The sequence below is a fragment of the Bombus flavifrons genome, chromosome 9 (genome assembly GCF_040668555.2).
Source record: "Bombus flavifrons isolate JBK064 chromosome 9, iyBomFlav1_principal, whole genome shotgun sequence".
In the NCBI taxonomy this organism is placed as follows: domain Eukaryota; kingdom Metazoa; phylum Arthropoda; class Insecta; order Hymenoptera; family Apidae; genus Bombus; species Bombus flavifrons.
This window is the reverse complement of record NC_138450.1, coordinates 746,645-767,584: the sequence shown is the minus strand read 5'-3', so window position 1 is coordinate 767,584 and position 20,940 is coordinate 746,645. Positions and strand designations below refer to the sequence as shown.

General features: G+C 38.5%; 1 protein-coding gene across 14 annotated transcripts in view; it reads left to right on the top strand.

The window, feature by feature from the left end:
• The window catches only part of LOC138183380 (CUGBP Elav-like family member 2), a 351,437-nt gene that overhangs the window by 208,932 nt on the left and 121,565 nt on the right, over positions 1 to 20,940 (top strand). For all 14 annotated transcript variants that reach the window (XM_069120223.1, XM_069120225.1, XM_069120226.1 and 11 more), the window contains one exon: positions 514 to 683. In XM_069120223.1, the coding sequence (XP_068976324.1) occupies positions 514 to 683 (170 nt within the window). The remainder of the gene's footprint in view (positions 1 to 513; positions 684 to 20,940) is intronic.

The window sequence follows — 20,940 nt, the reverse complement described above, 5'->3', positions numbered from 1 at the left end:
ATCAGTATACAGGCGCACAAACCTCTTAAAATGAATATCGTATAGACCGATTTCGAGTGCACTTCATCAGATGAAAATGTTTGTTAATCCAGCGACTTCATAAGTATCGTGCTTTCGAGAGGATGCTTTAGTCGAATATATTATTGATAATATCGTTAAATGGAAGAAACGTGAAACGCGTAATTATGGTCTCAGGAAATTATATTTCTCAATCGTATTTCGTATATCTTTTCATCTATATACATACGTATAATTAAAGTATAATGAATAATCGTCGAAGAGTTATTACACACGTATTAAAATTCCTACCTTTTGTTTAAGTTTCGATTCTGTTTCTATGAAAATAAAAATTTAACATTATACAAGAAAAGATCATTTTAATTTTATTGTTTCATTTTTGTATTCTAAATTCGATTGTATATATCGATAACTCCATTTATCGTTACAATTACTGGATGTTGGACTTGCCAAAAGAACGATGATTTTTCATAAAAATTTGTTTTTCTGTTGCAGCATAATGAACAACAATGGCGTAGAGCAACCAGACCCCGACAACATAAAAATGTTCGTAGGTCAGGTACCTCACGACATGGACGAGAACGATCTGAGGAAGTTGTTCGAGGAGTTCGGTCGGGTGCACCAGATAAATATCTTGCGGGACAAGATCACCGGAAGTCATAGAGGTAAGTATTCGATCGATAACGACCGTCTTTTATGTATTCTTGAATCATCTATCCTCGCAATGATTGTTAAGAAACTATCTTAGGATAATCGACGTATCTGCCTTATATCTGCTGCTAAATCACTTTGCAGTTATATCTACCCATATATAAAATTCATACTTACATCTTTATTAAATTGAGCTCCTTAACGATAACGTTGCACTTTTTTAGACTGTATTTTTTTTATTTATTATATGATATTGTATTATTTAATGTATAATATTATATCATACCTGTTGTTTGTATTCGATTCGTCAAGCTTTCGATATACGCGTTATAAGAGAAGGCAGAACCGAGATATCTCACAATCCGCATGCAGTATGCTAAAAAAGAGTAACAATGTACAATTGAGATTCGATTGAGTCGCGATCACGTTGGCCGGAAGCCGCGTTAATTTAATTATTCGATTTTTTCCCCCAACCGGTAATCCAGTGTATCGCAATATTCGATAACGAACCGAATTTTCATTAGTCTGCCGCGTACTTTAATCTTGTGCTGCGGCTCTATTAACTACACCGCTCCCGATAATCGGATGAAATTGAATTGTCTCGCGGCTTTTATTTTTAATCGTGCCACCGGTCGGCGTTCTTCACGGAAAAATTCACTGGTGAACACTTAATCGCGTTGTCACGGTTTTTTACCGTGTTTTCGTCAACGTATCCCGTGATCATCGAACGACGCAATTTAAAAATTTAACCACACTGCCAACTTTGGTTATAAAATATTTGTCGATACGTTTGGTCGAAATATACGAGGCTGTAACTGCGGCTGACAACAATAAAGAATTGCAAAATATCAAATATACCGATCAAAAATAGTTCGCTGCCGTATACGAACATATATTCTCATGCAGAATTAGGTTTCCTTTTTCAACTAGACAATTACTTTTATACTTTTGCCGTTTCTTTTAACTTTCTTCGCGCTTCCTGTTTTTAATCTCTTTTCCAAGACTTCACTGAGAACTGAATAACCTTGGTTCACCAGGTCTTCGCGAACCACTTCACTTTCACATTTTATTACTTTTTTTCGCATTTCCCAAGTTTATCCAGGCATTTAACTCTTTTCTCCATACACTCTATCCTACCACCTTCCTTCTTCGTTTTTTCATTTTTCACATGTTAGTAATCAAATCTGTGTCAGATAATTCCCCGATTTTGTTATATTCGTCGTTACTAAACACACTATTTGTTATATTTACCTAATTAGTTATCCATTTCAATATCACACGGTAAGCGCTCGATAGAAACTAAAGTAACGATATTCTTGCTAGTGTGAGAAAGATGCGATGGCAAACGGGGTGGAAATGTTGCGACTGCATCGGCGTGCGATCGACGAAGTTGGCAATGAAACAGCACGTTCATCCGTATGACAAGTGCGAATGGATGCAAAAAGGGGTGGGCGAATGGGTAGAACGGACGGCATTTACGATGGCAGAATGAACGATAAAACGTAGCGACGCGATCGTAGACCGAGATTAAACCGAGCTCTAGCCGCGTCACGTGGGTATAATTCGAGTATAAAATAATCTTCACGCTCGCGAAACGCAAGAAGATTGAATGATTTCAGGAACATAGTGGCCGAATGATAAATCGTTACGCTCTTATTTCGTTTGCACACGTTTCTATTCACCTTCTTCTTCTTCGTGTCTCTCTCGTGGTTGGTTGGAAATCGTGCAATTATATAAAAATTTTGTTATGTCCTGATTGATCCAATTGTATGGTTGAATTTCATGAATGTACGATTCTTGGAATTTTTTAATATAAAGAACTGTCTAATGCCTCTTTAGATCCGGCATGCTGTTAGGTTATACAAAAGTCTGGGGTAATTTAATTCAGTAAGTCGCTGATCTGACTTGATCGAGATTGATAACAATCTGGCCCACAATGTAGTCACGAAAGGGTTAAAACAAGATATTAGCACGGTCAAGTTTACGATTCGATCAGTTCATATCGGTATATTTATCGTGATCAGCACGTCAGTCGCTTGAACGTGGACGAAGATCGGCAGTCAGGTCGTTGATAACGAATACAGGAAACGAGGGAACTAACTCGGGAAGGGGCGGGATAGTCTGAGGGAATAGACAGAAAGTAAGTACTCGTATACGTGGCACACGCAAGGATCGATGCCCAGACGGAAACGATGGTCGTCGTTGGCACTTCTCGAACTATTGATCGAAGACGGAACCCCCTGGTGTCCCTTGGCCTCTTACGCCGTTACGTCGAAACGTATCTATATGTGGCTATATACCTGTGTGTCCATGTGCAGGTGTCCAGCAGTCGTGGATCGCGCGTCCGTGGAATTCGAAATTTGCCTTTCATAACCGCGAATATCCGATCCACTTCTCTCCGTATTTACCTTGGTTCTCCGTCCACTTTGAACTCGACCCACCGTTAAGTTGGAAGACGTTCTATTCCAAATATACTTGCATTTTCTTACGTAACGTTTGTCAAAAATACCTTTAAAAATAACTGTCTTTTAATGGTGAACGCAAGTTTAAACGCGAAGTAAAAATAAATGAACTGTCAAGTTGAGCGTAACTCTACTGTGACACTTGCCTTGTTTTCGATCCAATCGTATATTCTTTTTCGTTTCAATTGTATGGTTTTCGAGCAAATTATCGTTTGCATAAATTCCACGCAAAAAACTAGTACATATTTGAAACATTTTCGATGTCGATAACTGCAGTGACTAAATTGGAATAGAACCAAAACAGAAGAAAATAAATATTCGAAGCGATCAGATACATATTCTATCGAAACAACCGAGGCGAAAGGAAATAATTAAAATAGAAGCTTACAAACGTCGATATGAGAATATTAATGCGAAATATTTCGCGATACAGGCAGAGGAAATATTCATCCGCGATAAGCTTTAAAGATAATTTTTAATTGTTCTTTCCCACGGTACAATTTGTTCGAAAGTTTCCAGTGACTGTACCGGGATAGAAAGGTTTATTCCGGAAACGTGAAGCAATTGTTGGGTCGTTCATAAATCAATTATTGGTTACTATTTAGAGCGTGGAAAATTGCTTGCAGCTGGTCTGTTTTCCTCGAATGTCTCATTAATCGTTAATTATCCATGTTTCGCTCGTGTTTGGTAATAAATTGTTGAATTACGCTTTAAATTTTAAGAACTCGTTTTTATTTTTAGCGTTAGGAGTCAACGCACGAAAATGTAATCATAACCGCCACCGCAACATTTTACAACTTACCTGTATTTTCATCAACGATAACAACAGCAATTGGCGCGTAAAATTTTCAGAATCAAAATTTTTATATCGTTTTCCATACTTTGTTCTACTATATGTTGGACTTATTGTTTCACGTACAATCACCCTTTCTCCAATACCACTCGTTACAAACATCCTATATGTCTATTTGTTACGTATAACAATAGATAGCGATGGATAGTATATTTCTTCATTTTGCTTTCCAATATATTCGGCGAAGGATAGAAAAGCTCTGAAACGATACACATGACTGAACATGAGAAGCGTTATACCATCGTGCGAACTGGCGACGCGAACACGAAACGTTGATATCCTGAGAACTTTCGGAACGATTAATCTAGACGAATTGTAAACGTCACGCGCAGCTGCAAAATTGATGGTAGCGGCGAGTAGCAGCCGGATGAAATTCGTTTGCCATTGTGAAAATTTAACTTGATTACCTTGAGGTAATGGTAAATTAATGTCTCGCTAGCGGATTCGTTTCAATCGTTCACGTTTTTGAATGAAAATACAAGTCGTGCGTTAATGAAGTATCTAAATTATGGAATGCAAAAAGTTATGTCAGGTTTCGTTTTTTTAAATTGTACCTGGAAGATGTTTATGTATCGGGCCGTTTCATAAGCTCTGGTATATTATTAGCATTGTTTCAAACCTTCTTAAAGTGATCTCTAGCCATACGTATTTACACAGAGTAGCTATGTGCTTGTAGAAAACCATCCATGATTGAAGAAATACAGTTTTTTCTTATCTTTCGTCCTATATTTCTATCCAACGACGTTTAATCATTCTCTAAACTTGTCAGTTTATCGTTATAGTTCGTTAGTCGAGCAATTTCGCGTTTAAACGCCATTTCCGGGTGGAAAAACGCGCGTTTGTAAGAGCTAAAACAAGAGGAAGGAAAATCGATTTCATTTGGCTGCGAGAGAAAAGCAAAAGGCACGCCGTTAAAATAGCAAACGCGAGACACGACTGTAGACGCAGTCGCTGACCAAACAGCGTCGCGGAGAAGGCAAATATTGTAATACGCGGGGTGCAGAGCCACTTTGCTTTCCAGCTGGGAATAAAACATCGAGAGCCGTACGTGTTTTAAGTTAATTAAGCCTTCGCGTTGTTTCATTCGGTTTAACAGCAAAATGTCACATGGAAACAGCGCGTTCGTCTGACGAATCGCATCTTAACTATTACAAAATTGCAATTAGTCGCATCGGTATCAAGGATTTGTGAAATTCCATCTTTTCCATGTACAAACTACTTTTACGCGATTGACATTGAAACGAACGAGATGAAACAGACGAGGAATAAGAAGAATAGTATCGGTAGAATACAGACAAAGGTCAGACGTAAAAGTCATCGGTAAGGATTCTTCCTAAAAGCTTCGATGTCGAAGAGAACGAGGAAAGCCATAGAAACCTTGGGATGGAAGCTACGAGCTTAGTCGAAATCCTCCTTTCCGTGCGTTCAAAGGCAACTTATGCGACGTCCAGAAGCTTGCGAGGTTTAACTGCTTTCACAATTACTCAAGAGTATTCATTTCTCCGTTCTCTCCTCCAGGTAGGAGATGTTCGGGGAAGATGCGTTCCTCAGTTTGACGATGTTCATAAACGGCAGCGAAATGATTTTTCATGTTACTACTAGAAACCAAAGAGTATCCATGTTTATCGTATCGGAGATACGTATAGTTCGAAGGGTGTGGGAAAGATCTTACGATTTGTGGACATAACATCTGTTAGAATTTAATCTTGAAATTAAGATTAATAAACTGTGGAAGACACAATGTGTGTATTGAAACAATACTTTATGATTTTTATTAAACAAAGTTACAAGTAAAATACAAGTAAGCGTTATGAATGTTGACAGTTGGCTAGTTGTTCACAGACTGGCTTGCTTAGTGACCCATGGCCCTTAAAAAGGTTTAGAACTCCACTCTGTATGCAGTAATGAGTGTGACCTGTGTGAGTGTCTGTGTGGCATCACATGTGCTACAGAACCTTCTAGTAGCTTCTCGACGTGCCCATCGAGAATGTTCCATCCATATCCTTAAGCTTCTTCCGCCAAATTCTCTAAAGAGCATGCACGTGCTAGCCGCCATGGTACATCTCACGAACGTGCACTAGTGGGGATAGCGTTGGACAATGAAGGGAAGAATCCATACGATCAACCACCTTATCTGCATGCGATTGATATCATTGTATTCCAACAACATCTCTATATTTAGGTAATTCGCAATTCGTAGAAACAAAACATTTTCGATTGGCGATGAGTAGCCGAAAACCTTTTGCACGCTGTACGTTACCATCGCCGTTTCTGCAGCTGCGGAAGAATTATTCCCATCCACAAGAATATCGAACACGAGCGGTACATGCGAGTGATACCGAGAAACGTCGATAAGTCTTTGCACAAGGAAAAATCTTATTGCGTGATTGGTCGCAAACGCAAACGAAGAAACTGTCTAGTCCTGGAAGTCGAAAATATAGGTAAGTCCTGTTTCGAGTGAAATTAATACGACGCGACGCGACGTATCTGCTTCGTCTCGCGCTCAGTCACGCGATTGCTCCGCCAACATTATCTGTCCTTTTACGAAAAAAACAGGTGGAGGTGTATCAAAAACTCTCGAAATAGCGTACACACATTCTGACATGTATCGAAGCGCGTTGGATTCTATCCGATTGATCTCAAAGTAAAGTAGCGGAATTCGATACTCCGTTACTTTGTGAAACGCAACGACAAGCGGAAGAATCTCGATCAAACGAGGAAGATTCTCGTTACCGAGATTCCCGTTCTTGGTATTCGTTTAAAACGGTAAAATATTCCGTGACACGACCAAGTGCCGAGGAATTTCTTAATTGTGTTACCATCCCTTTGAAACAGCTGTCCTTTCGCTCGAGCTTCTTCATTATTCTTTCACGCGAGAGATGGAACCACTTTACTTCTTTCTTGTATATTGTCGTTTCGCGATGCATATCTACATATTTTTTAATTTTATTCTTTTCGGTAACGATAACGATAACGGTAACGTTAACGGTACAGCATTTTCTAATTTCTAGGAATCTATTTGAAAATTGTAATAAATTATCGAGTAACATAACGGGGGATATAGACGTTGGTGAAAATTTCATATCGCTAGACTGCGGATATTTGCGTATTTATGGAAAATTTGAAGATGCAAAAATATATATATCGCTATGATATGCATAGATATGTAAAATATTCAAAGTAAAATACACTTTTTGATATCTACTACGTGAAACCAATTTCTGTTTAAGTTTTATTTCTTTAGCAACGTTCGTAGAAATACAAATTTTAAGAATCACCTGTGTAGGGTACATGCATAAATAATTATGCAAACAATCCTTAAAAGTCATACCCCGCAGTCGCATGGTTCTCGGTTAACAAATACAGTTTGCGATACGATAGACGTAGAAAGGTCCTAGAATAAAAAAGGAAAGGAAGAAGAGAGGAAGAAAGAAGGAAAGAAAGGAAGATAGAAGAAAATAAAACGTAAACAAGTAGGAGACATTAGTTGAAAAGTACGTACAACACGCGGGAACCGGAGGTTTTATTGCTTCCCGGAGCACTCTACCCCGAAGAGACCGGAAGTTTACCCCCGGTCACGGCCGTGGCGTTGCCAGTGTTCCCGTTACCTGCGTCCGCCAAAATAAACGGTGTTTCACGTTCGCGTTATTTATGCAAGCGGTGGACACGAGATAGCTTCAAAAAGTTTCGATCTCTCGACGCCGTAGCAGAGGGATGGAGGGTTAAATTGCATTTCGCGTTTCAGCTACTCGAAAATTGTGACGTTTTCCGGTGCCTCGTTTCTGAATTTCACGCTTGACAGTTTTAAATGGGCCCCGCGATGGCATTCTAAATCGTATTAAACCGCGACGTGTCACTCCTGCCTGCCTCCTGTGCGTCTATATTTTGTTGTATACCCAGCAATCAAGTTCGATGTTATTCCCGCGCTTTCCTCCCCCCTCTCTCTACCCATGGTCAAATCGAAAATCGTTTCTAGCTAAATCGTTCCGGTTTTCAATGTTTCATTGCGCGTACAATGTAGATTTGTGCAAATAATTTCTCGTACTCGTTATAAATATCGTTTTGTGGTTTGTGCTCACCATCGTCGACTGTCGATTGTTCGTATAAACAGGCTAAGATTATTCGAATTGCTTTAGAATATTGTAAAGGAAGTTCAACAGCGCCGAATCATAAAAATTGAAATTTTTCAACATTTAAATCGCTCGAGGAAACGCTACCAGGTGCGAATATTCACAATAAAGAAGATCAACGGACGAAATTTCGGTAACAGTTCGGCCGCTTAAACGTCAAACATCCTAACATGTTCATTATGATAACGTATCCCGGTGGGGATTCACGGGGCGGGACGCTTCGAGTTGTTCCTCTCGAATTTCATCCGGTTCGTGTAGCTTGTTGTATGGAAATTGCTCGCAGGATCCGTTTGCCCTTCCTTCTCCTCTGTGTTGATCGATCTTATAGCACTCGTTGTGCGCAAGCACACTCCATCATTAATCACGAATCGCTATTAATCGTCTTTAAGTAGAACGACGTTCGAGGCAAGAGCTTTCAACTTGCTGGAAGAAAGAGCCAACAGGCTCGAACTTCGACACCGTGGTTGGCTGTCTTGAAATCTCCCCATAGCCGGGACTCCATAGAAATCGCTGTCGAGTTATTTGTCACCAGTGTGGCTTGACGCGTCCCTTTGAATCGATTTTCAAGATCGATGCTTCCTCTCTAAAGTACATATATGTCGAGCTTCCGTTGATTGTTTCTGCATGATGTGACGCGAGTTGCAGAATATAGGATGAATCGACATACATAGTTCTTTATAACTGAACTTTTGAAACTTCTATGCAGATTTGTCTTAATAGATATAACAAATCTGTTACAATCTTAATTTCATTTAACTGAAAATTAATTAAATTATTATATACAAAATTCTTCCTAACACAGTAAACATAAATCGTAGATTGTACATTTCTGAACATCGATTAAAATCATCAAACGTCAAAAGATTCGTAAAAATATCGTATTTAACAAAATTGTCATAAATGGGAACTCGATAACAAAATTCGTTTCGTACGTTTCCGTACATAAATCCAAAGTTCAGTTATTACAAAATTCGTGATGATTTACGCTTAACAGGTACACGTACGTTTTTCCTTTGTTCTCGTTTGTCTCCCTTGACTTTCTCCTCGGCCGTCCTAAATTTTGTTTTATCCTCTTTATGTGTCCACGCGACTCAAAGTTCTCCGGATTTGTGGAGAAGACGGGCGGCGAACCTTTTCAGTCGACGCACTCCAACGGATTAGACGAAAAACTTTAAACGAAACTGCCACCTGAAACTATTGGAAAGCCGTTCTCGTATCGACGTAAACCCAATCTATCTCGTTTCGTCCAAATACATAAAAATTTACCAAGAAATTTCCATCGTTTTCTAAGTAGTACGATATCAATAAACTGAATTTTTGTATTTAGTAGTTAATTTAATTCTTCGAGAATCATCGTAATTCCGCTTTTAATTATTAGAAATTTTTAATAGCTCGTGAAAATTTCTTATCTAAACACGGTTGCGTACATGGAAGTGAAATTACGCGGAATTCTGAAACTTTTAGAGACAGGATACTATCTTTTCGTTATCAATCCATTAACTATTTACTACTGTTGATTTTCTTAGAACAGCAAGTGTAAAACTATTCAATTTAACAAATTTTAATAAATCTTCAAGTTAAATATTTGAAAATTCATTTTATGTAGGGGCTTACTTATTACTTTAAACCGTTACTTTTAAAGAAGAAGTATCGTTATTAGTACGAGAACAAAGTATGTGGTAAGTTCGTGTGATATATTAATAAATAGTATATCACATATTTTACATATTACAAGAAGGATTCTGTGTTCATTTCTTATTAGAAAGAATCACTTCCACAATCAGTTCCACTTTCTTTGTCAAATGATGAATTATCCTGTTGCATTTCTTAACTTAATCTATCCAGTTCGTCGATAAATTCTCCCTGCCCCCCCCTTCTACCAAAGTAATATCCAAAAGCCAAGCTCCACATCTCATCAGGAAAACTCTGCGTTTCATTTTGTCACTCAGGAATTCTACTACAAAGCGGCGAACAAGACAAATGAAAAGTTTGCGAAGTGCTCATATAGGATGGACCGTTTAACGCGATGACTTGCAGTTACTTTGGGTAATTAATAGATCGATCAAGATTTTTATATTGTAATCTCAAAGGATCAAGTACCTATTTTATATAAATTTGCTAAATTTCCAGACAGTTTCGCATCTATGCGAGACCGTTCTTTTGTAACATTCTGTATATTAACATCGATTCCTCGAAACTTTCATCCAACTGTTTTTATCGAAAACTCTGCGTAACACTCTGTAGACACGCCGAATGGTGCTTCTTGCTTTGTCGTTGTACTTTGTTGTTGTAACGCGAGCATCGAGTCGCACGATGTATCGTCAAAGTTTAAGTCGAATATGCAATTCGAATGATAAGCTAGCAGCGATAAAGGTGAACTGTTAGCATTAAACCGGCAACTAGTTGTTCGACATGGTCAACGCAAAACCTTCGTTTCATGAATATGTTTTGTACGTCTTCCGGTGGCGGCTAGCAAGCCTTTCAATTGATTTACAATTTTGCTATGGAAGTTCCTGCAGATGTTGTCTTTAGATGTGCCAGTCTCGTGTTACGCGTGGATGAGCGTGTGTGTTGCAAGATGGTTTTTTGGCAAAGTAGTGAAACATGGATGAAGAAACGAAGATATATCACGATGGTGATTATACAGATGTAGTAACTATGGTTTGAATAAACACGTAACAGCAACGCGTAAAAAGGATAAATTATCTGGCAGAATGGTCAAAAAATGAAATTAATAAACGATAGCAAATGGTTGCAATCTAAGAATGCAAGACGTGCATAAGTAAAACGAATTACCTTAATTTAAAGTTGCGTACAGGATTTCAGACTCTTACTTTCGGAGTTTCGTGTCTAGTGGAAGAGGATGAAGAACGAACAGGGCTGGATTGTCCCCATTTCTCAGAACTCGTTACGTTTTCGTCGCAGGGAATTACGGCACTTTGACTAAAATCAGTTAAAGTCTCGTCCTGGGGAGTTGCGACTAAACGGGCCTTGATCCTCGTAATCTCGTGGAGGCGAATGCACCTTCTTGTAGTAGTTTCATAATTTCATTGATAAATGTCTGCGTCGTTTTAGCGGGAAGTCACGGGATAAAACCGCGTACAGAGAAAGTTCAGAGATACTTCCTAGCTGAAAATTAAAAACATAGTATATGATATCGTCGATATCGAATGAACGTAAATTTTAAATTTTTATTTAAAGGTTTTAGAAGGTTGCGTAAAAATATTGTACCCTGTATCGAAGATAGTCTTACAAGGAATAGCGTGTCAAAATTTGAAATTTATCGGATTTTTATGTGAATTTTATGACTTATTTTGAAGACTTATTTTGCTATTTTCATAGCAAAAATTTAAGTATTGTGTGCTTTCAGGAATTTCCACTTTCAAAGTTTATAATAGAACCATTTTGTGAAAATTATATCAGGTCTCTTTATTGTCAGGAACTTTACGAAATTAGAGCAATAAATGATCCCCTAACGCTTTGTGTTGTTTTAAAATGAATTTTTCTCAACAATAAATGTTGTCATCAACAAATTGTATATCACACTTTTAATACACTTTTTTTTTTAAATATTGTATAAAATTTTAAAAATAGTAGGGAGTTTTTAATCGATTCAGCGATTCGATTTAATCGATTTACTGCTGAATATGCAACTTTCTATTACGAAAAACTGATTATTTTCGAAGCATTAACGTGTTAGTGTCTTCAAGTATTAATTCGTATATACTTAATCTGACGAAACTTCAATTGTTTTAACATTCTCACGCTTCTTCCTTTTCTTCACTTCTTTCTCTCCTTTCTCCTTTCTTTTTTTCATTTCTCACGGTATGCGACTATTTTTGCTCGGGTAAACATTTACAATTTCACACCATCTTCGAGTTTATTTCAACAAAATACAGATTGAACGTGCGTATTTCGCTGCTTTCGCCATTATACGATGACAGGACCGCCATCGATCGTACAAATATTTGAGACACTCGATCGACGAAAAGCAGGAAAAAGGGGATGTATTATATTTCAACCGATATCTAAAGTAACCCCGATAAATTTGCGCGGAAGTTACGCAACCACGAAACTTTCATGGGCGTAAAATAATCTGTTATAAATATTTGGCCGTGAAAATGTCACTGTTAAAATATTTGTGATCTTAAAATTGATACTTAACGATCAGTAAAAAAGCTAGCAATATTGCAAACGATGCAATTTTCTCCGAAATAACAAGACGAATCAACAAACGAAACAAAGATGCAAACGACGATGGCGCCACTGAAATGAACCGGAAAGGGTGGAACGGTGTCACACGGAAAGAAAACAGATACATATTCTGATGAAGTTTGCAGTCAGCACGTGTCGTCAATACACAACGGGCCATCAGTTACAATGACTTGGAACGAGTCCCAATATTATCTTCCATTATAACACGCATTGAGCTCTTCCGGGCAATAAGATCTCTTTCTGAATTTATGACGGCACATTTGCAACCTTCCTCGTGGCGTAACGAATTGCTTCGATTTATCAAGCATTTTTTCCTCTTTCTCGCCTGTTTACGTCACTCAAAACAAAGCTGGATGCAGTCAGGTCCCCTTTTAGAATTTCTTCATCAGACACTTGTCGTTCGTTTATCCAGTTAAACAGTTAGTTATTTATTCCTCTGAACTAATTTCAGACGTTTGAATGAGAAAGAATGACGCTTTTGAAATTGTAATATGAAAATTGAATTGGACCATTGAAACTAATTAAACTGCCTCATATTATATTTTTCGAAAAGAGCACAATTTCAGCTTTGAGTAAAACTAATCTCTTTAAAATCTCGATTGGCATTTTTGTCTCTCTAGACATAAAATACGAAAGACGAGATATCTCTTCATCCGTTCGTGATGCATTAATTTTCATTGTTTGAAGTGGAATGTAGGTAACAATCTTTATGCAAGTATGAAGTTTGTTATGTGTGTTAGTCACAGTAGTAAAATTTATCTAGTAAATTTTATCTATTTCGTTATACGCAAAATAGAAAGAAATACTTATAGTATAATATTGAAATATACGTGTAAATATATTTCACAATATTTCACACAATGAAATATACGAATATAATAAAACTTGATGTTCTTGAATTAGAGATTATGAGAGGCTTTGTCAAGGCTTCCTCAAAGAACGATATATATTGTCGTGCGCAGACTCGCTTGACTGGAGGGTGAAAACAGTATATGTAGATCAACTCGATCACTACGCTCTTGGAATTGTCCTGTTTTTTTTCTCTTCGTATCCTAGTGAAAACTGTCCGACAAAGTAATATGGAATCAGACTTCGATAACCTTTTGTTTTCAGTGTATTAGTTTCCGCGGAAGATTCTTTGGTATTTCGTAAATTACATTATGTACGCCGCGAAAATTGAAGAAGAACGGATAAAAATAATATTTGCGATGTAGAAATTATAAAATGGCAATAATTATGAAATCTAAGCAAATTAACTTTGGGCAATCTCCGCCTTATTTTTTACACAAAACAGCAAATGAGAAAACCAAACTAAACTAAGTGAACTAAATTGAACTTAAAAGGCGTAAACGAATTTAATTACAAAAGAACAGAACTATTGTAATAGGTGCATTCAGATTTGCCAGAACGAGACTATCAAAGCTCTCGACGTAGTCGTTTAATCTTCGTCCTCCAGCAGAAAATCCAAAACGCTTTTTCCACGCTTCACAGCATTAACTTTAATTAACCGGTCTTCTTAAATTCCTCTGAAACGTTACGCGGCGTTACAAGAATTTGCATGGTTATCCTTCCAAAGCGGTCCCTGAGCAAGACATTCGGACGACAACAAAATTACACGGCAAATTCTCGGAAAGCTTTTAAACTTTCAAACCGTCGAAAGACGAAGGAGACGCGGTGGAAAGGGAATCTCGAGCGTTGAACGCAATTAGGGCGAACGAGAAATAGAAATTTCCAAAGGGATGTCTTATTTCTAGCAAGAAACCGGTACTCCCCGCGGACAGAACGGTCCACTTTACTAGGACGGATTTAATGACTGAACAAGCGATGGGAAAAACTTCAAAGGGCAAAAGCGGTGCGTAAGGGTAGAGGAAGGTCTGGCTGGAAACAGTGGAAAAGAGCGGAAGTAAAGTACGACAAAACCTCAATCCCTTTAATGGAGACAAATCTCCCTCTGCGTGCGGCCTCCTGCGAAAGAGCCAGACAATTTGTAAGAGTATATCCTACCTAGCCTTATATTAGTACCCAACGCCAAGGGTGGCTCCAGTGGCCAATCATCCTCAGACTTTCCTCTCCTCCCTTTTTCTTCACGCGCCCTTTCTTCCTCCCTTCCGTCCCCCCTTTTCCCCCTTTTTTCCTCCGCGTTTTTTGTTTTTCCTCGCTCGCTTGCTTCTTCGTTTCTTCTTTTTCCTTTCTTTATCCTTTCCCTTCGTGACTTTCAGTTCTACATATATCTGGGGCAGTATTTGAGGTGACTCCAGTGACCAATCATACTTACTTTTCTCAGCTTTCTTTTCCATCCTTTCCTTTTTCCTTTCCTTTCTTCATCCCTCCTTCACGTTTTTCCACCCTTCCGCGCTTTCATAATGCTTCCCTTCTTCTCTTTCATTTTTTCTTTCTTTCTTTATCATCTCATCTTCTCGCGACTTTCAGTTCTAGCCGTGTCTGGCTGCGTAAAATCGGTTGGCTCACACGGCCAGCCAAGGGCTGGTTGCTGAAATTATAAAATTAACGAGCGGCATCCATCAGTCGACATAATACCAAGCATTAAGCCTGGTCTGCCCCGCGAAACGAAGTTTTTTGCCTTGCCACTCAATCTTGGTTAAATCTCTCTTCCTCTCTCTCCCCATCCCCCCTCTTTATGTGAATTTGGTGTCCTTTTTCTTCTTGTTATTGGACTTTCTTTCTCTGGGTGCACCGTCTGTCTTGTTTCGTTAATGCAAGAGAATGTATGTGTAGAGGTGTAGGTGGAGAGATACATATGCGCGTTTTTCTTGCTGTACGCTCGAGGTTTCGCCAGTTTTAACCTTTTCACGGTGGCTTGCTTTTGACGTTCACCGCTTACGCGAAAACACGGCCGCGCACCATTTTCAGAATGCAATTTATCACCGACCTTTATGCTCCTACGTCAAATATTCTTACGGGAATGTCGCTAGATTATATTCGAGGTTAATTTCGCTGAAATTGGTCTTATAGCGTTGTATTAAAGACGCTTACTTTGAAATTTGACTAAAGCTGGACAATGCGATAGACTAGTTTGAGAACGGTGATTTTTGTAACAGCTTACAATTAGTATCTAATTTTTAGGACATTATTTGGTGCTTTGGGAAATGTTTCGTGGTCTAAACAGACGAGATTTCTAACATCTTGGCTATAATGTAGTTGCGAAGACTACAAAAACTACCTCCTTGCGATTATCCTGGTTTTTACAGGGTTCAATCGAATTATTTCTTACGGCCCCTTTCGATCGCAATTTATCACGGTCTCCTTAACGTCGATAGAACACCTCGAGAAATCTATCGAGCCCGTACCCTCTGTAACGAATGGTAATGAAGACCAAAGATTGGCTGTGGGAAAACAAAGTTTGCGATTTGGAACGAATTGTAATCGTATACCCCGAAAATTTGTTACACGCGCTTAAAGTTATAATACCAACCCGATAATATGTCCAAAATAGAAACTTTGAACCGTTGATCAGAGAAGAATCGGCCATCAACCTCACCATAAAGCAGTAGATGTGTAACGATAAACAATGGCCGAAGGGAAAGGGGAAAAGGAGATGTACAAATTCCGAGAAGTATGATCGTCGAATTCTTGAGGGAAATTTAATTTTCCCGTTGCTTGTCTGAAGCGTTTCTCTACCCTCGCCGCGAATCACTATGACAGAATGTTTTCATATAATATCAAAAGCCGGGACAGACGAGAACACGCAGCCCTTGCGGACTACTCAATCATCCCTCTTAATCCAGGGCTAAGGTCTAAAGGACTAAAGGTAATCAAGATAAACTACTCTCCCGGGGGAATTTGAAGTTGCAGCTGCTTCGAAGGAGACATCGAAGTAATTAATTCGTATCTTTTGCCCCCTGTGTTCCTCCACCTCTTCTCGCCGTATAGACGCGTAGACCTTCAGAATAAAGTAACCGAAGAAAGTTATCTTTCCACCAAGAAATGAAGTTTATGAAATAGATGTTTCAATTAGCGCAGTTCGGCTATTTAAATACCAGGGAGATTAGAATCAACCCTCGAGCGCGCGTAAATTACTCCGATGAAATTAAAATATACCAGATCCGTTCGCTTCTTCTTCTTCTTTATCTTCTGCCTTTAATACATCCTTTCTCCTATTAAAATACAGTTCTTTTGTGTTTCTCAGACCAGAACAAACCCTTATAATCGTCGAGACTGGCTAGCAAATTACAATTTCGTGTTATTTCATGCTTTGATTTCCATTCTTTATTTTTTAATTTACGGAGCGTTCGTTTCCCTTTGAAAACATATTTTGGGCCGATTTTTAGTTAGGAAAAAGAGGTTTGTCGATTTTGTTTCTTTTGGTGAATCGAAGAGAAACCTAGTTGTGTAGTAGAAACCAAGTAGATGAATCGTGGATGTGGATACGTAAATTGTAGATTGTAGCTCTGTGATATTAATGTGGTTAGTATACGGAACATATAAAGTATGAATAATGTATAGAAAGCGTTTACTATCATATAGTATTGAGAAAAATGAGACAAATATTGGTCGTAAAGTTTGCATTAAATATTAATAATGCATAGTTTGAATAGATCGTAGATGTTTAATTTATGGTATTCTCGGAACCGCTCTTATTTTTTAGTTATGTATGCTAATTTAATTCATATTACTTCTGAAGCTATCCGGTTTTTTAATTAATTTGTAAATGCAAGGAATATGAAAATTGGCGTATATTATTAACATTTCTTTGTAATCGTTAGCTTCTTGATACACACAAATAGCGTTACTAAAACAACCTACCAATAAAGTGACCTAATATAAACCGAACGAGATACTTTCTGCAGTAGATGGCATCACGTTCAAAGTAAATCTCGTTTAATCGAGCTGCTGCTTACAAACGGGAGAATTTAGTGTATAAACACGCGTTGAAAACAAAGGGTAAAACCCCGAAAAGTACTCCCCTTTCAACTCAGAAACGTTCTTTCCAATTATCCCGCGAGAGGATATCGCGTAACACCGAACGAACTCGCGGAGTCATAAATATTTATACGTAATTCCTTGATAATTTATCGTATATTTATACAAAGTCTCGCTACTCCCACGGAAGTGTCGAAGCAGGAGAGAGCGCGAAGTTAAGCGTTTTATGTTCGAGCCAGGTTAATAGGGATTTTCGCTCAATAACACCGACGGTGATCGCAACGCAGGCATGCTGTTACGCTTTGCCGATTTGTCGCCTGTAGAATGTAGAAGTTGCACGTGGTGTGCACCCTCTTCCGCTTGAAGCGGTCATCGGTGCATAGAAAGCGCGGAGAAACTCTGCTTTCGCCAACACTACTTTTTGTTTGTATTTTTTGTACGATGCAGTGGAAAGATTTTTTTTCTTTTTATCAATCTTTCTTTTATTTCTGCTCGTATCCTAGAGAGTACTTTTTAATTCTCACTATTTTTCTGTATTTGTTAGCGAAAGACGGACACAAGTTTTATTTTTAGACTATTATTTGAAAATATTTAATTGCGAACGTTGACTAGCTAGAAACTAAAGTTGTAAGAAAAATATTACACAATGTGACTTTATTTTAATCCGCACAGAAATTCTTAGCGAAAAATCCTTCCCACCTAAGAGTAGTAGAGTAACCTTACAAAATACCATATCCCCTCTTTCTTTCTTCCTCGTGAAGAAACAGCGGCATAAAAATCTCATTCATGATCAGCATACATAACCCGATAACATTTTCTTAAGTTGGAATGACGTTATGGATCCCTTTTGAAGCACGATCCATGTCTCGGACCAAGGAGAACGCGGCGCGTCGCAGGAATTCGCGTTACGTTACGAAGAAATCCCAGGAAGGATTAAAGAGGTCAGGGGAGAAAGAATGGAACGCTAAACGGCGCTCGACGAAGCTGGCAGGCATTCCTAGCTGCGGCTATCCCGCGGGAATATTTATATTCTCGCCACCTAGCTGCCGTAAATCCCTGGCCAGCAATTAAGGCTACGGGTCTCGTTTCGTCTGGTCTCGTCTGCCTGCGTCCAGTTTGTTGCAGCCTTGTAACTCTCGACGGTCGTTAACGCGGACTATCATTGTGCACAGTGCCGCTAACCGGCATGATACGTCCGCCTTTCTCCATCTTGTTCAGCTTGTAACAAGTTTGTCCGAAGGGCCACTCGTCTAGTTTCCCTCATAGCCACAGAATGTTATCGCATTATCCTTCTGCGTTTGTGCTAAAGAACGTAGAATCGCCACGTCAGTATTGCAAAGTGTTTTAAGATTTGTCAAGAGTGACTGTTGTTTAATGACGTGTAAATTCTCCTTAGAAATTAAATTGCACAATTGGTCGACGATAGAAGTATTGAATTAACTTAAGAGGCCAGTAAGTACGATCCCGAGTATAAAATCAGTTAGAGTACAAAATTCGGCTTGTGTATATCACAATACGAGTTATGTAAATATTAGTTCCTTTGCTCTTAAAATATATGTATATAATATACTATTTTATAACACAACGTAATATAAACGTTAAATATGTATAATAATACCTTTGAATATGATAACATTTTTACGCATATTATATTGCTAAACATTCGATTATATTCTAAATTGGATGATTATATAGGCATTTGTTTCGCTACTTTTGAATATCATTACGCGATACACCACGATACGCCATGCATATTTACGTGCTAATATCAAGGGCGTCCACTGGCGTTCTAACATAACGAGTGGTTACCTCGGCAAGCTGGCTTCGTTCTACTCATTAACCTTCCTCGTTTGCGTGAAATGTTTCCGAGTTATACACCATCCTATGCAGTTACGAAGAGCCGTAGGGTAGAGGGACGAGGGCCAAATATGCGCATGCAGTATACACGGTTGCGTAAGAATTAGGTAAGATTTGTCACGTATGCCATGACAACGACGAGTTTCCAACTTTTGTTGCTTTGTCTCGCAGTTTATGACCTCCTGGACCCCGCGTCTTTACGTCGTCTGTCGGGTCAACTGCACACTTCCTTGTTAGCTTGTCACGTGCTAGTAAAATCTCGTCGAATTACCCTACCCTGTGGCTATGCGCGTTCGTTGCACCGACTCACCAGCTGCGCTGCAAATAAATCATACCGTAGCGTTACGACAGTAGCGACGCCGGTGACTCGGTGATTTCCCCGTTTCATGGCGAAAAAAAGACGCGAGTGAGACGCGTTTGCAATTGACGTAATTTTAATCATAGTTGGTTTAATATCAGTTTAATTTTGGTTGCTTTGATGCTGTTACCTCCGTTTGTGTTTAATGGAAATGTGTGTTGCACGATATGACTAGATTTGATGAGAGGGTGATACGCGAATAACGAGTCTGCAGTTGTGACTGTTGTGAGGTTAGAAACACTTAAGAAAGGTAATAGAGGAGATTGTTTTTAAGAAAGTCAGGCTTGAAGATTAAATTGAATATGTTGAATAAGTGTTTCTTGAATGTATATCGAGTGTATATCGAATGGCTTTTATATGTATAAATTGCAAACACGAATCGAGTACGTATGAATTGCAAATTGCAAGCACTCCGAACATATATTGAGAATTTAATTCACCGAAATTCCTAACAGAACTAAAAGAAATTATGGTTGAACGCGTTCGATATTCATTTATTAGCTCTTTTTGTTCGTAATTCACCGTGTCATTGTTTCGCGATATTTTTTTCGTCTGGCGAGAGGGGGGAGGGAGAGATCGTCCGTTGAAGAGGAGCTACGTTCGTTCCATTACTATAGGTTTTTAATGGGATTAAAACGCGTTAAATGATACGTGAAATCGGAAAAACTTTTTACTACCGGTACTATTTTATCGTGTATTCGAATGGATACACTTGTATAGAATAAAAAAAGTTTGTTTTTATAAGACATTATACTATATATTCAAAAGATTTTTCTTGAATATTTCGATTAAACATTTTCAAAGCTTTTAGCCATTTTCTAAATGTACTTTAAAATCGTAAATTTATGCGTGTTCAATAAAAACGATTCATTTTAATTTTTAAATAACACGGTTCTTCAAATACTAGAAAGACACATTAGATCAGAAGTACGTCATTAACGGAACGTTAACATCATTTTCTTCTCAAAACTAGCTGTTCCGCGCAGAAACACAACTTTAATGTACATTGAACTTTCAGGCGAGATAAGGATATACTCTTAGGACTTCAATATTCGGATTAATATCACATGTAAATGACACAATTGCGAAACTTGTAAATTATTGTAGAGCTCTTTACGTGACACTTTCTTTGGAAATGACTATAATTACATTAATCGAATACTCCAGAATGTTAGTAACAGGGCAATTGTATTAGAAAATTGAAAATTGCTATACGAATATGTGGTATCGTGATTAAAGATCGAAATACGTATATGTTTGTGGTCGGATATTTTCTTTGGCAAATCTCGAACACAGCGTCGCCCGAATATTAACGCCAACAGCGAACGCAGCCGCGTTTCCGCGAGAATCGAGCAAATAATTCATATTCGCGGCATTTTCGTTTACCATCGCAATTCTGAAGGATTGAACGCGGCCAAGCGGTTATTGGGAAGGAAAGGGGGTGAAATCAAAGCAACGCTCAGCTGTGCCTGTTATGCGAATCAAAACTTGCAGTTAACGTAATACCTCGCAACG